Genomic DNA, 24942 nt, shown 5'->3' on the forward strand with positions numbered 1-24942 from the left:
CCCTGGCTGGGGGCATGCTCCCTCCTTCGCGTCATCAGTGCCCATACCCGAGGCGGTTGGCGAAAGGGCCCTTCTGTGTGGAGTTTGCATGTTCTACCTGTGTCCCCTAGGGTAGGTACCCTCACAAAAACATGCAGTAATCCTGGTCTCTAAACTACCTCCCCCTGGTCAGCCGGGGCACCCGATGGAGGGGAAAGGAACTGGTTGGAATAACGTGTTCCTTCCACGCGTTACGTACAAGTACATTGAGCCCTGCCTACGCACCCGAGCATATAGGTGTGCATAAGACTGTGTTGCCTGAAAAGGTTAAGAGAAGAGGTATTGTAATTGTAATTATATTGTAATAAGAGAAGCCATGTTTTTCAACTGTTCAAATTATTTGTGAATAATTAAATGGCCTTATTTAACCATATTTCCGTTGTCCTTTTCTTAATTCCATATAGGCTCAAAACCTTTATCTAATTACCGGTAAATAGAGTTTTGCTTGAAAGTAATCCAAAAGTAACTGAAAGTAACCCGTTACTTTTTAAATTGTGGTACTCGGATTACGTTACCGACTACAATTTTTAGCAAGTAACTTGTAACTGTAGGGGATTACATTTTAAAAGTAACCTTCCCAACCCTGCCCAAAACTAGCCACCATGCAACACTAGATTTATTTTATAATGGGTTTAATCTAGTTGCAACACCAGCCAATGAGACCCATACAATACGGGTGGCGGTGGCTCAGGGGTAGATGGTAACCGCACGGTTGCCAGTTCGAACCCGGGCTCCCCCAGAGTTGGTGTCGAAGTGTCCTTGAGCAAGACTCTGAACCGCTAATTGCTCCTGATGTGCAGGTTGGTGCCTTGCATGGTTTCCGTCGCCATCGGTGTATGAATGTGTGTGAATGTAATGCACAAAGCGCCTTGGATAAAGGCGCTATATAAATGCACCATTTACCATTTTATACATCCAAACAGAAAAGTCCTATCTGCTTGTATTAAACAATGTTAAACTCACCAACATTGCAGCTGTACACAAAGCTTTAATTATCCTTTATCTGTAAAGTGCTTGTTTTATAACAATCCACCATAGACACGTTTTGAGCTACTTTCTGCGTCAATAAATTCCCATTTTCGTGCAGGTGATTATTTGTGTTTGTGTTATTAAAAACGAGCGCTTCCAAACTCCAACACTTATTCACTTATTGTGTCTATGTATTTTTCTTATATTCTACTTTATTCTCTTATATTCTACTCCTTATCTTACAGGTAACGATCGAGTACCCATCACAACCATAAACGCTGATTTGCCCCATATCTACAGCTGGGATTGTGAAGAGTATCTGCAAAGGCAAATGGTCAACCGCAGCCAACCTTATAATGAAGCATGACATCCTGTCAGATAAAATAAAAGAATGTGTGCTCACTGTCATAGGGAAGGAGTCCAAGATAATTTCCAATGCTGGGCAGGACTTTATTCTGTGGCGCTGTTCTCCTGATGACCTGAAGACTTTCTCATTTACTAAAATGGAGTCAGATCTCCAGCATTTTGCTCCGTTTATGTTCTCAGTTCTGTCCACCATCACAAACCAGTCGCCTCCTCAAACCTGTGCTGCTGCATCCTTGGCCCTTAGAGGAAGAACCCCCCGTATGTCAACATTTGCTTACTACATTAACAGTGTTCTTCAGTATGGTGGCGCCAAAAAGTCCTGCTTTGAAAGGCTCAGCAAGCATGGGATGTCGACAACTCACTACAACGCAGTAAAAAAGCAACATTTAATGGGAACCATCTGTGGTGAAGCACTTGAGAATGCTCAAAGTTGAGAATGAGATGCACCTCAACCGCCAGCAAGACTCTGAGATGCATGAATCTGAGGGGGAGATGTCCTGTGTTTGGAGAAGCCTGGAATCCCTTGTTTTTTCAGGTAAGAGAGATATGATTTGACTTGTTTTAAATCAGTTGGTTGTATAATAACCAAATATTGTTTTGTTATTTAGATCCACAAGAAGAACCACAGAGCACTTCAGGCACAGAAGGGAAAGGTGTCACAGAGGAAGGAGCAGCAGCTGACAGTACTTTATGCCCAGTCAGGGATGAAGACCTGTTTCCATCATCCAAAGTAGTGCCACCACCACTAGGCATAGCAGGCATAGAGTCAGAGTCAGTTCCTCCTCCTAGCTACTCCATCCTATTTGACAACCTGGACTTTTTCAACCACACACTGTAACGGCGGACGCCGTTACTGTACCTAATGTATATGCTAACCCAATTCTACATGTATGGTATAATGTAAATAAGGACACAAATTGTAACAAATGCATTTATTGAAGCTAAGGGGGGGTGTGGGCAGCTCAGGGTTATGCAGGGGGGACACTGAGTTGTCTGTGATTCTTGAAGGGGCGGACGTGCCGATCTCATCATACACCTACAAATGAACAGATAGAGGCACATTAGTTTAGGAATAAATAAGACCAGTATAATGAGATGACTAGTGAAGAAGGAATGTAAATCTCTGATGTCTAAACTTACCTCTGTTTATTCTCATCCTCCTTTCAGGGTGGTGTTCGGGCAAATGGGTTCCCTCTGGGTACAGGCACCCCTTTTATAGTTCCGGGAGGGTGACACCAAGTGGGAAATGGATAGAAGGGGAGACTGGGAGGGACTATAATGAATGTAATCATGTATGGGTTGTGTATATATTTCTATGCTAAATGCTAACTGTGAATAGGTATTGAGGGTGCATATATATGTAGTAGGTTTATGTAAAATGCATTGTGTGATTCTAGGAGTGGGGAATATTGTTATGGTTACCTGGGGAATGGTATGGACTAACCAGGTAATTGGTCCCCACCCTATAAAAGGGAGTCAGTTGTTTCTAACCAGGATGATGACAGGTTGCATTGTATTTGACTGTCAAAGTGATTGAGGAAAATGTAAGAAATAAAGCCTTATTGAAGGTGCCCCTGGACTGGTCTCTACTCATTTATTGCCTTGGCCGCTCGGCACTCTTACAAGTGGTAGCAGTGGTGGTCCCAGCCTCTCTGGAGCGGCGGGTGCTTTAATAGCACATAACTATGGCCAGCAAGACCAGAGGGAAGGACAAGAAACAAGAACAGCAAGAGGAACCAGATGATGGGGCGACAAGTACAGCAATTGACCAGCAGGAGGACGAAGCAGCCAGTAAGCCTGACAAACTGGACGAGTTGAGTGACCTGGTGAAGTCAATGGCTGTCACCCAGACTACTAGAGACAAACGGATGGAAAGGGAGGCTGCACGCCAAGACGAGAGATGGAAAAAGATCCACCAGCAGGTGTTACACATGCAAGCACAGATGAATGACATGGCGGACAGAGAAGAGGAAGGTGAGGATGATGGGGACGACCATGGTGATGCTGTTGATAATGAGGAGCCGGAGGAGGAGGAGGAGACCCCGGGAACCAGCCACCACCAGGAGAGGGGGAGAAATACGGGGGTGAGCATCAAACGACGAAACGATCCAGCACCACCACGACACAGAGACCCTAGGTTAATACCACTCACCCCGGATGATGATATTGAACACTACCTGACAACCTTTGAAAGAATGGCCACGGTTTGTCATTGGCCAAAAGAGGAGTGGGCTATTCAATTAGTCCCTTTGCTCACGGGTAAGGCACGCAGTGCTTATGTTCTCATGGACTTTGCAGATTCTGAAGACTACGACAAAATCAAGGAAGGGATTCTAGCTAAATATGAGATCACAGTGGACACCTACAGAAGAAGGTTCCGGTCACTGGACATTCATCAGGAAGAAACCCCACGGGAACTTTATGTGCGGTTGAAGGACTTGTTTACGAAATGGGTCAAACCAGATACCTCCACTGTGAAGGATATTTCAGAGTTACTGATCCTAGAGCAGTTCTTGAGGATGGTGGATCCAGAAATGGAGGTTTGGATCCGAGAACGTGACCCAAAGTCAGCGGGAGAGGCCTCTCGGCTGGCTGAGGTTTTTCTGTCGGCCAGATCTGGGAGCAGAGGACCCACATATGGCCGTGACAACTACTACACTGGAGGCAGTAAGTCCAAGGGGGGTGGTCAAGCTCAGGCTAGAAATCAATCCAGTGCCAGGCCAAGCTCTTACAGTAAACCTAACACCACTAAGTCTTTCCCCAGTTCTAGACCAGACATACGATGTTATCAGTGTAATGAGATGGGCCATACACAGTACACATGTCCTGCTAACAGACAGAATAAACCTTCTTTGTTATGTTCAGTCCCCAGACCCACCCACTCAGTCTCAGCTCAAGACAAAATGCACACTGCACCAGTGTTAGTCAATGGTCGGAGAGAGGAGGCTCTTCTGGACACAGGCAGCTGTCAGTCTGTTGTGTTGTCCAGCATAGTCCCTAGAGAGCTGTGGAGTGACACCACGTCAAACATTTGTTGTGTTCATGGGGATCAGAAAGTGTACCCCACAGCTGAGGTGTATCTTACTGTAGGTGGACAGACTTATCTCATGCCAGTCACATTAGTGCCCACATTACCATATCCAGTTGTGCTTGGCAACGATGTCCCCACATTGCTAGACTTGATACAGCAGTCAAAAGAGAGAAACCAGGTTATCAATGAGGGCACAGGGGAGGCGCAGAATCAGGAGGCTGAGCAGCAGCAGCTAGAACCCCACCCTACAGTTACAGCATGTAACGTGGTCATAACCAGAGCTCAGAAGAAAATAAATACTCTAGAAGAGTTACCCTATTATCATGCTGAGTTGGAGGCAGGCCCGGTCAAGCAACCAAAGTCCAGAGCTCAGAGAAGGAGGGAAAAGGTTTTGGCTACGGCCAGGATACAGTGTGAGGAAACGGAAAATCCCAGTCAGCCACTGAGTTTTCACATTCCATCGGACATAGCAGCACTGCAGCAAGCTGACCCTACACTAACCACTTGGTTTGATAAAGTGTCAGAGGTTGAGGGGGAGAAACAGGGCAAGGCAGACTGTTTAGCAGAGGCTAGCTATGTGATTAAGAATGGCATTCTCTACCAGCGACAGGGTCAGGTTGAGGCCTTAGCTTTGCCACAGAGCCTTGCACATAAAGTTATGGAGCTGGGTCACTCTATACCCTGGGCAGGACACTTAGCATTTCAGAAATCCATGAATAGAATTGCCAGTAGGTTTGTTTGGCCAGGCATGTACACCCAGTTGAAAGGCTTTTGTGCTTCATGTGAAACATGTCAGCTATCATCAGCTAGAGGAGTAGCCCGTGCACAGCTTCAACCATTACCTATTATTGACACCCCTTTTCACAGAATAGGCATGGATATTGTGGGGCCCCTTGAAAAAAGTTCCTCAGGCCACAGATATATCTTAGTAATTTGTGATTACGCCACCCGGTATCCAGAAGCATTTCCCCTCAGATCTATCAAAGCCAGACAGGTTGCCAATTGTCTTTTGCAACTTTTTTCAAGAGTAGGGGTGCCTAGAGAGGTCCTTACAGATTGTGCTACAAACTTCCTGTCAAAACTATTGCAGCAGGTTTATCAGTTGCTAGGAGTGAAGGGCATCAAGACCACCCCTTACCACCCCGAGACGGACGGGTTAGTGGAGAGATTTAATCGGACACTAAAGAGCATGCTGCGGAAGTTTGTGGACAATACAGGCTCTGATTGGGACCAATGGCTGCCCTATTTGCTGTTTGCATATCGTGAGGTGCCACAGGCGTCAACAGGCTTCTCACCATTTGAGCTTCTCTACGGTCGCCAGGTGAGGGGGCCACTGGACCTCCTGAGAGAGCATTGGGAGAAGCCGACTACAGATCAGGAGAGTGTGGTTGCCTATGTGATCAAAATGAGAGAGAGACTTGAACAGATGACTGCTCTAGCACAAGAGCACATGAGGACAGCACAAACCACCCAAAAGACCTGGTATGACAAGAAGGCCAGGGACAGGACATTGCTGCCAGGTCAACGGGTGTTGCTGCTCCTTCCAACTAGTGACTGTAAGCTGTTGGCCAAATGGCGCCTGGGCCAGGTAACATATGAACTGTACATGCCTGACAAATTGAAAAAATATCAGCATTTTCATGTTAACCTACTCAAGGTTTTTCAGGAGCAATCACTACCAAGCCAACAGCCAGCCCAGCAACAGTTGTTGGTCTGTGCTCTTGAGGACGAGGAGCAAAGAGAGCAGTCATTCCCCACCGAGGTCACCAAGCCCAGTGCAGTGGACCTCTCTCATCTCCAGCCTGACCAGCAGGAGGAGATGAGAGCAATGCTGGACCCTGAGCTGTTCCAAGAAAAGCCTGGCTTTACAACACTGGCACAGCACAAGGTATACCTAAAAACGGATGCTACACCCCGCCGGAAGTGCTACAGGATCCCTGAACGTATAGTGCCCAAACTTAAGGAGGAGATTGAACTGATGCTGCAAATGGGCATAATTGAAACATCGAACAGTGAGTGGTGTAGCCCTATTGTGTTGGTGCCAAAAAAGGATGGCTCACTGAGATTTTGTATTGATTTCAGGTACCTCAATTCAGTGTCTAAGATGGAAGCCTATCCCATGCCCCGGATTGATGAGTTGCTGGAGAGGGTGGGGGACTCCGCATTTATCTCCACACTTGACTTAAGCAAGGGGTACTGGCAACTGGCCCTGGCACCTGAGACCAAGGAGCTGACAGCATTTACAACACCATATGGTATGTTTCAATTCAAAGTGATGCCGTTTGGCCTACAGGGTGCACCAGCAACATTTCAACGTCTCATGGACCAAGTACTGAGGGACGTTCCGGAGTTTGCGGCATCATACTTGGATGATTGTGTCATTTTTAGCCAGACCTGGAACGAACATGTGGCTCATCTGCAAGAGGTCCTCCACCTGATTAAAAAGGCGGGGCTCACCATCAATCCACGCAAGTGTGCATTGGCACAGAAACAGGTGGAGTATCTGGGCCATATTGTTGGACAGGGGGTAATCAAACCTCGAGTGGGGAAAGTGGATGCCATCCATTCATACCCCACCCCTACCACTAAGAAGAAGGTTCGTAGGGCTGGTAGGGTGGTATCGGAAATTCATACCCCATTGTTCAGAGAGGGCAGCTATTCTCTCTGACCTCACTAAAGACTCGGCCCCAAACAAGGTGAGATGGACTGATGAGTGTGAGCGAGCGTTCAAAGATCTAAAGAATGCCATTACAAATGACACTGTTCTCCACACTCCTGACTTTGCACGGCCGTTCACACTACAGACAGATGCCTCAGGTGTCGGCCTTGGGGCAGTGCTTCTGCAAGAAGGGGAGGGAGAGAGCCGTCCACTGCTGTTCCTGAGCCGCAAGCTGGAGGACCGAGAGACCAGGTACTCGACAGTGGAGAAGGAGTGCCTGGCCATGAAGTGGGCCATTGAATCACTTAAATACTATTTGCTGGGCCGGCACTTTCTCCTTGAGACTGATCATAGGGCTCTACAGTGGCTGAACAGGATGAGGGACTCGAACACACGTCTCACTGGGTGGTACCTGGCCTTGCAACCCTATGACTTCACAGTTCAGTATCGACCAGGGAAGGCCAACCTTGTGGCCGACTGTCTCTCACGGGTACATGAGGGCTGAGGTACTGTACTCTTGGGAGAGGGGGGAGGAAATGTAACGGCGGACGGCGTTACTGTACCTAATGTATATGCTAACCCAATTCTACATGTATGGTATAATGTAAATAAGGACACAAATTGTAACAAATGCATTTATTGAAGCTAAGGGGGGGTGTGGGCAGCTCAGGGTTATGCAGGGGGGACACTGAGTTGTCTGTGATTCTTGAAGGGGCGGACGTGCCGATCTCATCATACACCTACAAATTAACAGATAGAGGCACATTAGTTTAGGAATAAATAAGACAGCATACTTTCTAATTGACCAGTATAATGAGAAGACTAGTGAAGAAGGAATGTAAATCTCTGATGTCTAAACTTACCTCTGTTTATTCTCATCCTCCTTTCAGGGTGGTGTTCGGGCAAATGGGTTCCCTCTGGGTACAGGCACCCCTTTTATAGTTCCGGGAGGGTGACACCAAGTGGGAAATGGATAGAAGGGGAGACTGGGAGGGACTATAATGAATGTAATCATGTATGGGTTGTGTATATATTTCTATGCTAAATGCTAACTGTGAATAGGTATTGAGGGTGCATATATATGTAGTAGGTTTATGTAAAATGCATTGTGTGATTCTAGGAGTGGGGAATATTGTTATGGTTACCTGGGGAATGGTATGGACTAACCAGGTAATTGGTCCCCACCCTATAAAAGGGAGTCAGTTGTTTCTAACCAGGATGATGACAGGTTGCATTGTATTTGACTGTCAAAGTGATTGAGGAAAATGTAAGAAATAAAGCCTTATTGAAGGTGCCCCTGGACTGGTCTCTACTCATTTATTGCCTTGGCCGCTCGGCACTCTTACACACACACCACCAGTCCAAAACCAACAAGTCATACCACTGGACCAGGGGTTCTCAACCTTTTTGGCTGGCGACCCCCAAAACGACTCTGGCCATGTCTCGCGACCCCCAGCCCCCCCCCCCCCCCCCCCCCCCCCCCCCCGCGACGGCGCGCAGTCGCGTGGGGTGGGTTGCTGGCGCTTCAATTCCCAAAAAGCATAATAAATAGGCTACTGAAACCAGATATAATCATTAACGATCGCTTTAATTATTAAAGTTTCATTTATGCATGTAGGCCTACATATAGGCCTAGAAAACTCTTAATCTTCAGACATGCAGTTGCAAAATAAGAAATAAAATCACCACTCCAGACATGCAGTTGCAAAATCAATCAAATAAGAAAAATCACTACAGCACAGCAAAACAAAATGTACACAAAATATATATATATTTACAAACTAAAACATAAAAATATAGCATACAACTGAGCGGCTGGAAATGAAGAGTTTCTTAATTGGATAAGCTAATTTCGATAAGCTATTATTTCCATATATATGCCATATTTCCTTGGACAATCCCGTATATTCCCCAGTGTCTTTGAAAGCATATTCCCCAGTCCTTCAATTTGCGCAAAAAGTCTAGTAGTCACTGTGGTCAAGTTCCACGCAGCAGCGGCGGGTGACCAAAGGGAGCAGGCCTGCCACCCGGCCTTATAGGCCTATAATAAAGAAAATACAAGACAATACATAAAATTAGTTAAGCATGATATTTAGGCGGTATGCTATTTTGTTTACTTGGGTTATAGGCCTATAAGAAATGTAATCATTTTACAACTTATCTTGAATCTGCTTTTGGGAACACAGCAGGTGGAATCTTGGCTTAATGTTGGACACAGCAACGCGGAGATCATCCTCCACTCTGACTAGCCTCGACCTGATTGATTGATTGATTGGTTGATTGATTGTTCAATTCATCAAAACATTTAGAGACGTACAAATAGACACTTCTTATAGTCAAAAATACCTGTTTTTGATGAATGTCAGTGAAGAAAAGGTCTTCTCGCATAGATATGTAGATGCAAAGGGAGTGAGTATATCCATCGCGGCCTTGGACAATTCCGCATACTCCCCAGCGACTGATAGCCAAAATTCATCCAATGTTGTGCATGCTGCAAACGCAGTCTATAGTGTCCGGACACTGGATAACTCCTGCAGCGCATCCTCATTTTCGGTTGACAGGCTGTAATCATCAGAGGAGCAGGTAAATGGCTGACGCACCCAGTCGCATTTATCTGCAGTTGTTAAAACATTTGGGAAATATTTCGCAAATTGACCTATGAGCCCTCGGAGATGAGCAGTAATCCTCTTTTTTATTAGTTGGACATGAACGGCTTCAACGTCATTGTCCACCATAAAATCATGGAGTTCTGAAAACATTTCCAAATTCCCTCTCTCCACTCGGGTAGCCCAGCGAGAAATCTTTTTTGTGAAAGCATCCACTTTGTCTGAAAGCATGATTATATTTGTATTAGGGCCTTGTAGTGACACGTTCAGGGAATTTAGTTTGTCAAATATGCCAGCCAGATAGGCTAAACTTGCCACCCAAATAGGGTCAGTCAGGTGGTCCGCAAGAGGAGACTTTGCGTCCGTGAGGAAAATACGCACCTCCTCCCATAGCTCGCAAAGGCGGCTAAGGACTTTTCCACGGGAAAGCCACCTCACCTCCATGTGAAAAAGAAGAGACTCGTGTTCTGATCCCATCTCTTGGCAGAGAATTGAGAATAGTCTGGTGTTCAATGGGCAGGATTTGATGTAGTTTACCATTTGTATCGCATCTTGGAGAACACTATGGAGACCTGGTTCTAGTGATTTGGCAGCAAGAGCCTCTCTATGGATCATGCAGTGTGTGAACTTGATGTGCGGTGCCACTTCCAACACTTTGGCCTTCAGTCCTTTGTTTTTCCCCTGCATAGCCCCCGCCCCGTCTGTGCAAACACCAATGCAGTTTTCCCAACACAGCTTCTCCTCGCGCATCTTGCTGTCAAGCTTTTTGAAAATATCATCCCCCGTGCACGTCCCCTAAAATGCAGCGCAAAATAACATATCCTCGTGCAATTTAGCTTCATGGCTGTATCTGATGAATGCTACTAACTGAGCAGCATTTGATATGTCAGTAGACTCATCGAGTTGTAAAGAAATTCTTAACTCGTTTAACACAATTAGTTCACATTTCATGTCTCTCGCAATGTCACTAATGCGCCGGGACATAGTGTCATTTGACAGGGGAATTGTTTCTAGTTGACGTGCTTTTGTGTCACCATGTATAGCTCTACTCATGGCAATTGCTGAAGGGCGGATCAAGGTTTCAGCTATTGTGTGTGACATTTTTAATTTAGCTATGTGATATGCCACTTCGTATGAGGCCAACGTGGCATTGGTGGGTATAATAGCATGGCTTCGCACTGCAGTCTTTTGGGACTGCAGTGCTAACTGTTTACGTTGGAAAAACTCCACCTTTTGATCACTGCATTCAGGATGTTTAGTAAATAAATGCCTCTTCATTTTGACTGGTTTGAGGCTTTCGTTAGCCAGAATGTGTGAGCACAACACGCATTGCGGATAGTCAGTTTCATTTTGCACCAATGAAAGGCAACCAAATCCATATTGCAGAAAGTCCTCCTGATATTTGCGGCGTTTTTGTGGTGTTTGCTGTTCCTCGTCCTTCCCGGCTTTGCGTTTCTTCTGTCGAGTGGGAGTTGGGGCTGAGGGTGGCGTCGACGATACCTGTGTGCTTTCAGCAAGCTGCTCTTCAACATCTTTGACCGGTTTGACCGTTTTGTGAAGCCACCGTTCCATGTTGTACAGCTGTCAAAAGGTATATGGGCCGCGAACGGACTGAACTGATAGTGATAACACCCTGCTCAGTGCTAACAGACGGAGCGGCTACTCCTCCTGCCACATATGCACAACACGAGCGCGCGCGCGCGTACACACACACACACACACACACACACACACACACACACACACACACACACACACACACACACACACAGCGGTTGTAAAGAATTGTATAAAGAATTGACGTAATATTGACGAGCTGACTGCTCAACCGATGTCAACCTCCACAGAGTGTCCAGTTAAAACACGAATGATGTCTGTTCAAAGAGATTTATTCCACTTCACACCCACATCAACTTTTCACCACTCTTTTCTGTGTTACACGTGTGTGGTTCTAGAAAGCAAAGAAAAATACAGGGCATTCACAAACCTGACCAATAAAACAATTAACAACTTTGAATAATCAGAAAGATGCATGAAATGTTAATATGAGCGACATGTAATGCTAACATGAGCGACATTCAAACAACATTTGCATAAAACCATCAAAATAAGGAAATGATTAAATCCAGCAAACATTTGTAGCACAAGTGAATAACTTCTCATAAGCTACAGCAACATAAGTCTGTTAGCAGCAAATTCAACTAAACAGTACAAATAATATTGGCACATCATTACAAATAGGTACTCACTTTTAGTTGCACGCACACTAACAAAAACACAGAATGTCCAAAGCAAAAGAGACTCAAGCTCTACTGCTTATGAAGAGAGAGAAGACGTCCAGCTTCTCTCTCAGGCGCCGTTCACACCTATCAGACAGCCGTCTTATCAAAGTCTTGTCGTCTCATCTGTCTTATCGTTTTGCCGCATCAGTTTCCCACAATGCTTTGCGGGTGTGGGCGGTGCGAGGGCGATGCGAGGACATGCGGAAACAGATCCACGTGTTGCTTGTTGTGCTTACGCTGTTTAGCTGCCGGAGACAGTAGTTTGTTGGTTGTGTGTGTGGTGACTGCCGACAAAATGGTTTTTTGGAGGAGAAAGAGGGCTCTTGTCCTGGCGATATTGGTGGCGAGGAGAAAGAGGGAGAGGGAGACGCGCCAGAGAGAGATTGTGGCCAGGAGATTGAGGCAGGAGGAGGAGGAGAGAATGCGAGCGAGGGAGATTCAAATGGCCCCGCTGGTCCGTAGAAGGAGGCGAGTTTGGGTCGATCCGATCTTCCAAGTTCGGAAACAACTCGGGGACGGCCACCAGCTTTATTGGGAGCTACGGAGGGATGAAACTCGTTTCCACCAGGAATTCAGGATGTCTATCCACCAGTTCGATTTCCTGCTGGCGAGGGTGACTCCAGAAATCCAGAAGCAGGACACATTCTTCAGGGAAGCTATACCTCCCGCTGTACGTCTTGCTATCTGTTTACGGTAACTACTACAGTAACTATTTTACGTTCATTTTGTTTATTACCCACCTAGTAAATGCATCGTTAGCTCGAAAACTCGCCAATCAGCTAACGTGTGCAGCAAGGAATGCCAGGTTGACTTAAATATGTTACTGTAAGCTGGAAATCATAACAGCACCAGGAATGTAAATGGATGTGAGGATGAAAGATAATATTATATATATATATATGCTTAGTGGTCTACTAAAGGCTGCTGGTGTTTGAGATCATGCGAGGTGGAGAGAGCACCAAATACTTTCCAGCTCTGTTCAACTGGCTTTTTATAGCTTACCTACTGTAAAGCAGCGGGTCTTAAACTTTTTCATGTCAAACTCCACATTAATATGATTTTCTGCCGAGGATCCCCATGTGAAAAGATGTGTTGGGAACCCCCTGGTCCAGTGCGTCATGACGCACTGGGCACCCATGCAAGGACCAGGGCACCAATGCAAGTAGCCCAAGATTAGACTTTTCGATTCGGACGATATCACAATCTTGGGCTACCATGCAAGATTTGTGTTACAAAAATGAAAACAAAAAGCAAATCAACAAGCTTGTCACAAAGCAATGGGTTGTGAGCTAGTAGATCGCCTCTTTTCAAATCGCTGGGTTAAAGGCGTTCAAGTGATTCTGATGCTATATTAACACATTTTGCAACACACTTCTCACTTTGAGAACCACCACTGTAAAAGCAGTAATCCAATTTCAATTCAAAGGAGATGTATTGGCATGAGAAAACAAACGTTTACATTGCCAAAGCCAGTGTCACAATACACTAAAAAAAGTTGAAAATGGGGAAAGTATTGTATGCAGTTGGATGAGGTGCAGCATTTTGCAAACAGAGCTATGCCACTTTGTATCGTTATGTTAGAACATGGTATAAAGCTTTTTGAAACAAACAGCAATTATTTTGCAGTCACTTGAGTTAGGGTTAGGGTTAACCCTAACACAAATTACATTTATTCTCAGGACTATTGAAATAGTATGCAGACTCTGATTTAAGATCTGTTTAAATCCAAAGTTAAACATTTGAATAGGAAGGAAGACACTGGAGCATCACAGACAGTTCAAGACCTTTTTAATGCACACACAGGGTGCAGGTAAAAATTGACAACGTTTCGAAGTATAGGGCACATCTTTGTCAGGTCATGACGAAGATGTGACCTATACATATGAACGAAATGTTCTCGAACTGTCGTGGGAAAAATGAAACTGTCATATTATAGATGCATTATGTATAAACTGAATATGAATATATATATATATATATATATATATATATATATATATATATATATATATATATATATATATAATTTATTATTATAACGTTTTTAATACAGACATGTTGACCATCTGATGTGACCATGTTGCTGTGGGCTACTTTTGAACAAATGATTTCATCATTCAGCCATGTCATTGTTCTCCAGAGGCACTATTAAAGCAATGCCATTATACATCCGGTATATATGGATGCTAAGGTTCTGTAATATTATGAATGCAGAGCTAACATTATCTTATCAACCTCACTTGTAACAATGTCAGATTGTGTGTTAACGTTGTGATTATTGTCTCTACCTATTTTACAGATATCTTGCCACTGGTCACAACTACCTGGCCATCTCCACCAGTTTCCGAGTTGGCCGCTCCACTGTGTGTGGCATTGTGCCCACTGTGGCAGCTGCCATCTGGAACACAATGGCTGAGGACTTCATGCCTGTGCCAAAGAAGGATGATTGGAAAGCTATATCCGATGTATTTGGTGAGAAGTGGCACTTTCCTCACTGTTTGGGTGCCATAGATGGCAAACACATTGCCATCAAGGCACCCGACAGATCAGGATCGCTCTTCCACAACTACAAAGGCCACTTTTCAATTGTCCTGCTGGCTGTGGTGGATGCTCTTGGCCTGTTCCGTGTGGTGGACGTAGGTGCGTATGGGGGTGGCAGTGACGGTGGGGTACTTGCGGTGTCTCATTTTGGGCGGGCTCTGACGAGGGGTACACTGGACCTTCCCGATGATGCCCCGCTCCAAAATGCTGAGTACCTGGGGCCACTTCCGTACGCGTTTGTGGCGGATTTGGCTTTCCCTCTGCGCCAGAACCTGCTTCGCCCATACACACGTCAGTCTCTCCGCACGGACTCCCACCGCATCTACAACTACCGGCTGTCCCGTGCACGGCATGTTGTGGAGAGTGCCTTTGGTGTGCTGGTGACAAAGTTCAGGGTGTACCACGGAGTCATCGAGCTCACCCCTGACCACGCTGAGAAGGTTGTGAAGGCTACCACCGTCCTCCACAACTTCATCAAATGGGGCCAGCAGGACGCAGCCCACATGCCTCCAGTGGAGCCTTCCCATGCTGCAGGGGGAGGAGTCAGGAGGAACTTTGATGGTCTCCAAGTGCAAAACACCTTCAGGGAGTACTTTAACTCTCCAGCCGGTGCGGTGCCGTGGCAGGATCGCCATTTGTAATCCCCTGTGTCTTTTTTTTTGTTTTTATTTATTTTTTAGTGAACGGATTGTGAGTTCCAAAGAACCTGAGAGCGATGCCGTCCAGGGTCACCCATGGCGGTAAGGTCAAGGGGGAGGTTTCATTTTCTTCTTTTTTTTGTCATTTTTAGTTAGAAGATTGTGAGTTCCAAAGAACCTGAGAGCGATGCCGTCCAGGGTCACCCATGGCGGTAAGGTCAAGGGGGAGGTTTAATTTTCTTCTTTTTTTTGTCATTTTTAGTTAGAAGATTGTGAGTTCCAAAGAACCTGAGAGCGATGCCGTCCAGGGTCACCCATGGCGGTAAGGTCAAGGGGGAGGTTACATTTTCTTCTTTTTTGCCCTTTTTAGTTAGAAGATTGTGAGTTCCAAAGAACCTGAGAGCGATGCCGTCCAGGGTCACCCATGGCGGTAAGGTCAAGGGGGAGGTTCCATTTTCTTCTTTTTTGCCCTTTTTAGTTAGAAGATTGTGAGTTCCAAAGAACCTGAGAGCGATGCCGTCCAGGGTCACCCATGGCGGTAAGGTCAAGGGGGAGGTTCCATTTTCTTCTTTTTTGTCCTTTTTAGTTAGGAGAAGATTGTGAGTTCCAACGAACCTGAGAGCGATGCCGTCCAGGGTCACCCATGGCGGTAAGGTCAAGGGGGAGGTTCCACTTTCTTCTCCATTTAATTTGTCTTCTCCTTGGATCGTCACCTTGTAGTGGTGGAGAAGCTTGTGAGTTCCAATGAACCTGAGAGCTATGCCGTCGGGAGCTTTGCTCCTGGTAGGGTCACCCATGGCGGAAAGCTCAAGGGGGAGGTTCCAGACGAAGTGCGATCCAACAAACACCTCTACGGAGGACCAGACACATGCTGACTTTCCAGGGGCATCACAACAGCTGGGAATGAGGATCTGAAGGCTGCAGCAGCATTGAGCCCCGACTATTCTTGGACTCTATGCGACTGGATCCTGACCCACATCTGTTAATGACTGCTTGATGGCTGTCTGTGTGCCCGTCTCCCCATGTGATGCAAACGCAAAGGTATCCTCCCGAAAGTGAATGTACACATGACATCCCTCATTTCAACTGACAGTGGATGACCACCACAAATGAGCTTGACATCCTGGGTGTCAAAATAGACCAAAAGCTGTCTTGGTTGACAACACCTGACCAAAATCTCCATCCGGCCCGGTCAGAAGCTAACAGCACTGAGGACAGTGGCCATGCAGTAAACTCACCCCCAGAGCCGAGCAACTGTCTACAAGCTACAGGTCCACAGTGTCATGGAGTACGCCTCACTCAGCTGGATGAGTGCTCCACCTACAAATCTCAGTCTACTTGAAAATATTCAGAGGAAGGCTCTCAAAATAATTTGAGTTGACCAGGAGCGTCCACATACCAAAGTCCCTCATCACAGCTGATTTGACACGAGAAGTTGATGATCAGTCTACAGTGAGCAAGTAACACATGTAGGAGCTACACACTATTCCTCCTACTTCCCCAGCTGACCCACGTCACGCTGGCAAACCAAAGGATTCCTAGTGCAGCTACAAAATAAACTATCATCCGAGGTAACGTCCCTGTTAAAGCATTAGTAACATGTAATAATCTGTATTCTCCGATTCCCCACTGTCATTGCTCAGTGCAAACATTGCTCAAACTGTGAGCTTGTACATCTGCTGTCTTTGATTCATGTCCACCTATCTCTGCAGAATGTTGAAGGAGTCAGTGGAGGAGTACCTGGCCCTGCAGGAAGTGCTGTGCCAAGTGGATAAGATGTAGGCCAAGCTGCTCAAAGATGAGGCCTTCCTGGAGGGACCAGACCACCTAATCTCTAGAGCAAAGGTCAGGAAATTATGTGTCTGCCTGTGTAGCTCTGTTAGTAAGATTGGATATACTGCTGTGGTTGGATACCACCTCCCCAGCCACTGCAGATATGCTACTGTATGTCCTGAGATTATAAAAATATGTGTGAACATGTGTGCAGGTACTCTGACCACACCCAGCTGCAGACGCCAGCGGACGGTGCAGGAGGCCATCCAGGGCAAGCTGTCTGACCTGGACCAGTGGATCTCCCAGTACCAGACGGCCTTCTCCAGGCTCTCTGACCTGGACCAGTGGAACTCCCAGTACCAGACAGCCTTATCTAGCCTACAGGCTACAAAGCTGGCCATGCGTCGGTGAGATACAGTGATACTGTGCTGTCATATGTGCACTCCTTGCAAATTAACCCATTAACACTTTGATTGCTACAAGATCTCGACAGGCCTATTTGGATGTTGCTACCGTTTAACATTGCACAAAGGCCTTGTTCGGGGGCCCACAGCAAAATGTTCTCTTATAGCGAGAATCACACGCATACATCAAAAGAAAGCTGAACTTGTCCACTTCAATTAAAAAAATACATTTTGATTTTACCATGTTCCATTCTGGAGATATTGACCTTTTTGCAACACCTGCATTTGCCTGGAAGTGGTTATCTTGAACAGCGAGCAGAGTTATGGATGGTTTAAAGTCAGAGACATTGACAGGCAGATATAAAATTGAACCCAATAAATATCCTATACATCCTATACACCGAATGAAAGCCCTGAATGTGTACTTTTACGAGGAAAAGAGTAAACATTGATCCCATGTACAGTTAGACAGTAATTGGTTATTGAATGCAGCTTGTGCCCACCAGATAACTTCAGAGAAGACATGGACGTGAACTCCTCAATATTCACAAAATAAGGCCTATAGCGACATATAAATACTATATACCGTATGAAACAGAAGACTCTCTGCTTTCATAAGAAAAAAACTTCTACTGTAGTAATAATAAAAATCACACCCATGTGAAGTGAGTGGTGCAACTCTGTCCCATATTCTGTTCTCTGCTTATTCAATACAGCTCGCTATATACGGACTGAGGCAGAAAGTCATGTAAACCTTTTATCTACAGTTTGGTCTGTAAACTTCTACTGTAATAATAAAAATCACACCCCTGTGAAGTGAGCGTTGCAACTGTTCTGTACTTATTCACTACAGCTCGCTATATACGGACTGAGACAGAAAGTCATGTAAACCTTTTATTTACAGTTTGGTCTGTAAACTTCTACTGTAATAATAAAAATCACACCCCTGTGAAGTGAGCGGTGCAACTGTTCTCTACAGTTGCACCGCGCAACTGTAGAGAACAGTTGCACCGCTCACTTCACTTTATTACATGACTTTCTGCCTCAGTCCGTATATAGCGAGCTGTATTGAATAAGCAGAGAACAGAATATGGGACAGAGTTGCACCACTCACTTCACATGGGTGTGATTTTTATTATTACTACAGTAGAAGTTTTTTTCTTATGAAAGCAGAGAGTCTTCTGTTTCATACGGTATATAGTATTTATATGTCGCTATAGGCCTTATTTTGTGAATATTGAGGAGTTCACGTCCATGTCTTCTCTGAAGTTATCTGGTGGGCACAAGCTGCATTCAATAACCAATTACTGTCTAACTGTACATGGGATCAATGTTTACTCTTTTCCTCGTAAAAGTACACATTCAGGGCTTTCATTCGGTGTATAGGATGTATAGCATATTTATTGTGTTTATTGTTATATCTGCCCGTCAATGTCTGACTATAAACCTTCATAACTCTGCATCCTTTAGATGATGATGATGATTCACTGCTTTCATTGTTTTGATCGCAGTAACATTGGGGGGGGGGGGGGGGGGTCATGGGCACATTGGGCAGCAAAAGTCTTGATCGTACGGCTATAAAAAGTCCCATTCCACCGTTCGGTTCAGAACTATAGTATAACGGTGAGACGCGTTGTCATCATGAGCTGATTTTGTTTTTCAAGCTAGTATAGGGAACATGCCTGGGCATGCACGGTTTAGGACGCGGAAAAGTTCGTTATACATTACACCCGGGTCGATTACGTCCCCGACGCGTTCATTGCGGTCTTATCACTACAATTATAATGAATAAAAAAGCGTTACAATCACACGTCTGAGCGATCTCCGATTATGACGGCTCTGCATGGCGATACGTGATCCACCAACGGTAGACTGTCTGTTGTCATGGCGGCCCCTCTCGATACTGTAGTTCGTTTGTTAGTTCGTAGTATTGTAGGCTCGGGGATCGTTTGGTCGCTACAGTATGAAGAAGTAAACATGCATCTGTCCATGTGTGTTGCTGATCTGGTGCAGAATCTGCAGATCATGTGTTAGGCAGCGTAACAGCGTTCCGTATGTTTTTTTCCGAGACATGAGCCCCCATCTCGCAAGGCCCTCCTCCTGCAGGAGAAACAGGAGGGGAGGGGGGAATCGAGTATAAAAGCCAATAGGTGGAGGAAAGCCTGGTGAGGCGAGGTTAGGTGAAATTTGATTCTTTTCACACACGGGCTACATCGGCATGGGCGCATCCATTCTACACTGGTTTATACACGTAAAGCGGCCCGCCCTCCTGTTTTCAGGAGGGGAGGGTTTTTTTTTTGTTTTGGTTTTTTTTTCTGATCACGTGAGCGGGACTAAGCAGCAATGATAGGGCGATGGTTCTTCATTGTCCGGGTGGGTAAAAAGATGAATGAAAGTATGCTATAAAAAAGTGATTGAAACGTATTGATACGTGATCCGCACCCGACGTTTGATTAATTGATAACGTATTGATACGCGATTCGCGTCGGCTGTGTTAAGACTTCAGCTCGATTCTACAAAATGTTTTCTAAATCATGACAGTTTTCTGAAAAACCTATGTTTCTATGTCCGTGGTCCTGAAACTATTTCATGTCAACGACCCCTAGAATTATAAGTATTTGGCCACCGACCCCCATCTCAAAATAGGTTGTTCCACGAACCCCCCAGAAGCAAACATTTGAGTTAAAAACATTTGCTCTGAAAGTTCCAAATTTGCACCACATTTTCACAAATTCTCAAAAACAGCAGATCAACAAGCTTGTAGCACAGCACCAAGTGCCTCGTTATGAGCTTGTAGATCTGCTATTTTTCAATAGTTAACCCATTCAGGCCTGACCTCAAAATTTTAAAAAGATATTCTAAATCCTCCAGTTTTCTGAAATAAATATTTTCACGATTTTTCAAAAATAGCAGACCTACAAGCTCGTAGCGTGCCACTCGGTGGCACACTATGAGCTTGTAGATCTGCTATTTTTCAATAGCTAAATTATAACATAATGTTTAAAACACCAAAAGGGGTTCCCGCCCAAAATGGGCTAAAGTATAACATAATGCTTAAAACACCAAAAGGGGTTTCCGTCCTGAATTGGTTAACTATATCAACCTGGTATGGCACTCCTACTATGCTTGACACAGTAGGTGGATTGAACTATTGGTTCACAGGCCTTCGTCTGGCTTCCAGAATGTAGAACAGCAGCAATACTATTTATGATACTAAAACATCATCATTGTGAATATTGTTCATTGTGTAGGATACGCCACTAGCATATGGGACGCTTCTTTCAACACGATTTCACTGGCATTTTATTTTTGCTCTAATCCATGTACACCTGAACTATAATTATTAACCATGCTTGTTAACATTGATGATTGTGTACCTCTCTTACAGATATCTTTGCACTGGAATTGTCTATCACTCCATTTCCAAAAGCTTCCTCATACCATAGCCCCTCACCGCTGCTGTCACATAGTGAGTACGTTCATCAGAGGAAGTTGATACAACAGCCAGCAAGAGGATGGAACGGGGAACCTTCCAATTCCAAGACGGCCACTCCACCTCCTGAGTCACTTGGTAATTATGATATTGTAACACTTGGTGCAAATGGTCTCCCATAGTGAAGTACGTAGAAAATGCTCACTTTCATGTGACCCAACAACATTAACAAATAGCCATTGAAAAACATGTCATAATCGTTGATCGTCATTTAGGACGAATGGATCAGCAATGGCTATAGAAAATGCTCGATTTTCAGTCGTCTGCTGTGTAACCCTTAAAGTTTTGAAATTGATCTATTGACAGAATAGGCTATTCCTGTGGAAGTTTATTTCACTGACCAACTACAACAGAAGGTTGTTTTGTTTTTGGATATTATCAAATATCTGTGAAGAAAAACAGTGAGTACATTTAATAGTCACTTATAGGCTCATTTAAAAAAAGGAGAAGGCATGCTTTTCAGGCTACGGACAGAGGGAGTAACCACACACACACACACACACACACACACACACACACACACACACACACACACACACACACACACACACACACTCTCACACTCGTGAACCAGTCAGTCTAGCCACCCCTCTGCCGATTTTTATTTTTTGACGAAAAAAAGATTACAAAAAAACGTCAAATAAGGGTTTCCATTTCCACATTAAATAATAATAGTCATAATTGGAACATTAACATATAAATAGATTCTGGAAAAATACATGGTAATACAAAAATAAAAAATACATGGTAATACATCAAAATACATAAAAAAAGAAGGCCTGGGCCATGGCTCAGTGGTCCAGGCACCTTGGCTGGTAATCCAGTCTGGCAGTGTGCCGCGGGCTCGGCCTTTACTGCATGTCATCCCCCCCATCTCTCTCCCCATTTCCTGTCAGCCTACTGTCTGTCCCTCCATAACAAATATAAAATAAAGGCGAAAGCCACCAAAAAAAGAAAAAATGTCAGTCATGTCAGTCATGTCAGTCAGAATTGTCTGGTTCCCTTTGGTCGCGGTTTTGTGCCTCTGCCAGTGCCTGGTGTATGGCCAGGCGAAGGCTGTTTTTGGACCTGGGGGTGAGCTTGTCCATCTCATGGCCTATAAAATACATGAAATGGTGGGTGTCGGGTTGCAGGTCCCGTCCATCCCGCAGCTGGTGCAGAACGTCACGCTCGAAGGCGTTGGGCTGCTGTTCTGCCCCTGCACCCTGCCCAGACCCAGAGGCCGTCTGCTGCTGCTGACTGGATCCTATTCAACAAAGGTTCAACCATTTATTACATTGACCTGAAATTGATTTTGTATTGTATTACACAACCATCATGTCAAATCTGACTATAGTCACACACAGTTGAGTTGTTTTTGTCTTGGCTTTGTACAAGTGTTTATGACTCTTACCACTTTCCACTGTCGGACCAACAGAGGCTGGTGGTCCGACCTGATGGCTCCTGGTGGCAGGGTTCCAGTTCCTGTACGTGTGACTGCCTGCTATGAAGTAAGATTTAATAGCATTATATAGAGCTTGTATTTTTTGGTGTTTGACTTGCAAATCCCAATGAGTTGTCTAAAGATCTTACCATTTCCACTAGCCGATGGCAGCACAGACCTCTGCTCAACCACAGCAGAGGCCTGTGGTCCAGTCAGATGACCGGACTGGCCACCAGTCATATGACTGGACCACTGCTGGTTGGCCGACCCTGCAGAGGCCTGTGGGCCAGTCGGATGTCCAGCAGACTGCTGGTTGGACCCTCCTCTGCCTCTGCCTCTGCCTCTCCCTCTCGCTGTTGCACAGCTGGTGGCAGTGTGGCTGGTGTGACTGACCACTATGAAGTAAGTTTTAATCACAATATGATATAGACCTTGAATTGTTTTTGGGTTAGATTCTTAAATGGAAATGGCTTCATTTGGAATGTCTTACCACTTTCAGCAGCTGTGTACAGCATGGGCCGGTGACCTGCCTGGTACCCAGGTACCGTGGCCTGTCTGTGGCCTGCTGCCCGACTGGACCCTTTCCCTCGTCTTTTGGAACAGGCTGCAGTGACGTAAAGTTTAATCATAATATGATATTGTGCTAGAATAGTTTTTGTTGCATTTGTAAATGTCAATGACTGTCTTTTACACCTTACCACTTTCAGCAGCTGGCGACTGCATATACCCAGACCCGGGTCCAGCTGGGGACTGCATATACCCAGACCCGGGTCCAGCTGGGGACTGCATATACCCAGACCCGGGTCCAGCTGGGGACTGCATATACCCAGACCCGGGTCCAGGGGTGATGGGTCTGATGTCTGCTGCCCAACTCGGCCCTGCTGTTTGGCTGGTGCCAGCAGGTGTGCTGCGACTGGCAACTATGAAGAAGTTTAATCATATGATATTGAGCTTGATTTTCTTTTGTTGCATTTCTAAATGTCAATGTCTTGTCTGTACATCTTACCACGTTCAGCAGGCTGTGGACCTCGCTCCCTGGCTGGCACTGACAGGAGAGACTGGGACTGGCTGGGCTCGTCCTCGTCTATTAGGTAATGTTGCAAACATGTCAGTAGACCTTTCTATTGGATTTGTAAGCCCTAAAGTGCGTTTGCTTGTGTGAAAAGTCTGCATTTGAGACCTCTTTCTGTACATGAGGAGATTATTCTGGATTCTTTAGCAACTTTAATCTAACTCTCAAATGTTTGGAGTTCCGTCGTGGCTATGTTACTACAAACCTAAAATTCTAGAAAAGTGTAATTTAGTTTGGATAACTATCACAACATGTTACCTGGTAGATTCAGGTACCCCATGTCAACCGTGAACTCCGGGTCATCCTCCAAGGCTGCTGGTGGCGCCATGTCAGCTCCACGTTGAGTTGGCTCTGAAATTGTATGCTTCTGTTTGGTCTAAAGTAAAGTTTCATGTCTTAACATTTAGAGCACCGAAGGAATAAGAAAGCTTCTGCCGGCTTCCTTCTATGAAGTAAGGTTCAAACATTTATTGAATTTGTTGTTCTTGTAAACATTTGTTCTGATTAATATGCATGTCTTACTTGTACCTCTTGCAACAGCAAAAAGGTCCTGCCTGGAGCCATGGGAAATCTGAGTGGCATCTGTAAAGTAAGGGTTAACATGTTGAATACAGCTTTATGACTTGATGTTGAATTTGTAATTAGTTGTCTTATTACTAATATACATAATTATCTTACCACTGTCATCAATCCAGGGGTGGAAGACTGGGTGAAGCTGCACACTTCTTTCTATGAAGTTAGATTCAAACATATATTGTGTACACCTGTATGGTTTGGATTGGTGTTGTGTTTGTAAACGGTTATGATTAACATGCATATATTACCTCTTTCAGCAGGAAACACTGAGCTGGGCACCTGATATGGAGGTAGACTTCCTTCTATTAACAAATGGGAAAGAAAATGGAGGTTCAGAATTCCCAAGATTCAAAAGATAAACAAATACGTGAAATACAACACATTTCCAGAAATGTCATCGTAGATAAGGTAAAATCAGCACTATTAAAAGTGTACAGATGCTTAAAACTAGAATCATCCTAGGATTCTCTCATGACTTTACAAAGGTCTTCTGGAAATGCAAGTTCACAACACATTGCATGTTAACGAAAGGTGTGCGACAAATTTGATAAACATCTTTGGAGACAATCTTTACATTCTCCAGCTCAGAAAAGAAAAACCATGGTGGTAGGCTCTGGATGTTAGAGATGAGGGGATGCTAATCTTTTTGATAGAACTGTGTTCAGTCAAATTCACAACCACATGGTGAATGTCTGTGTAGAGCAACGGTGCCCAGACTTTTTTTATTTGACTTCAAAATGACCTGCTCAACAATATCTACCAACCTCAAAATAATTATCTATCTATATTATATATACCTGTACTTCTATATATTAGAGAAGTTATACAGATTTATATTATATAAATATTATCCCCACATAACTGTAAATAATTTAGTTTTAACATTTTACATGAGGGGTTTCTAGAATAGCGATGCTGGCATTACATATAGACCAGGGGTGCCCAATAGATCACATGATATGCCCCTAAAAAGTATAAAAAAAACTATTTTTGGCATCTGCCACTTGAATTAAGGGGACTTGATTGATTGACATCAAAAAGGGCCTGTCAGCTCAAACCCACTATTTTGT

General features: G+C 44.8%; 1 protein-coding gene and 1 long non-coding RNA gene across 2 annotated transcripts; both read left to right on the forward strand.

Annotated features, from left to right (window-relative positions):
- Positions 1-12247: 12247 nt before the first annotated feature.
- LOC306926372 (putative nuclease HARBI1) lies at positions 12248-15134 on the forward strand (the record flags this gene model as incomplete). The annotated part of the gene is made up of 2 exons (XM_079505636.1): positions 12248-12645; positions 14252-15134. The coding sequence occupies 2 exons, from the start codon at positions 12248-12250 to the stop codon at positions 15132-15134; spliced, it is 1281 nt and encodes a 426-aa protein (XP_079361762.1).
- A 1707-nt stretch (positions 15135-16841) lies between these two features.
- LOC306927326 lies at positions 16842-22050 on the forward strand. The gene is made up of 3 exons (XR_013790505.1): positions 16842-16976; positions 17119-17311; positions 21935-22050. It is a non-coding gene; the product is annotated as an uncharacterized lncRNA (long non-coding RNA).
- Positions 22051-24942: the final 2892 nt, after the last annotated feature.

The sequence above is a fragment of the Electrona antarctica genome, assembly GCF_951216825.1.
Source record: "Electrona antarctica genome assembly, chromosome: 7".
In the NCBI taxonomy this organism is placed as follows: Eukaryota; Metazoa; Chordata; class Actinopteri; order Myctophiformes; family Myctophidae; genus Electrona; species Electrona antarctica.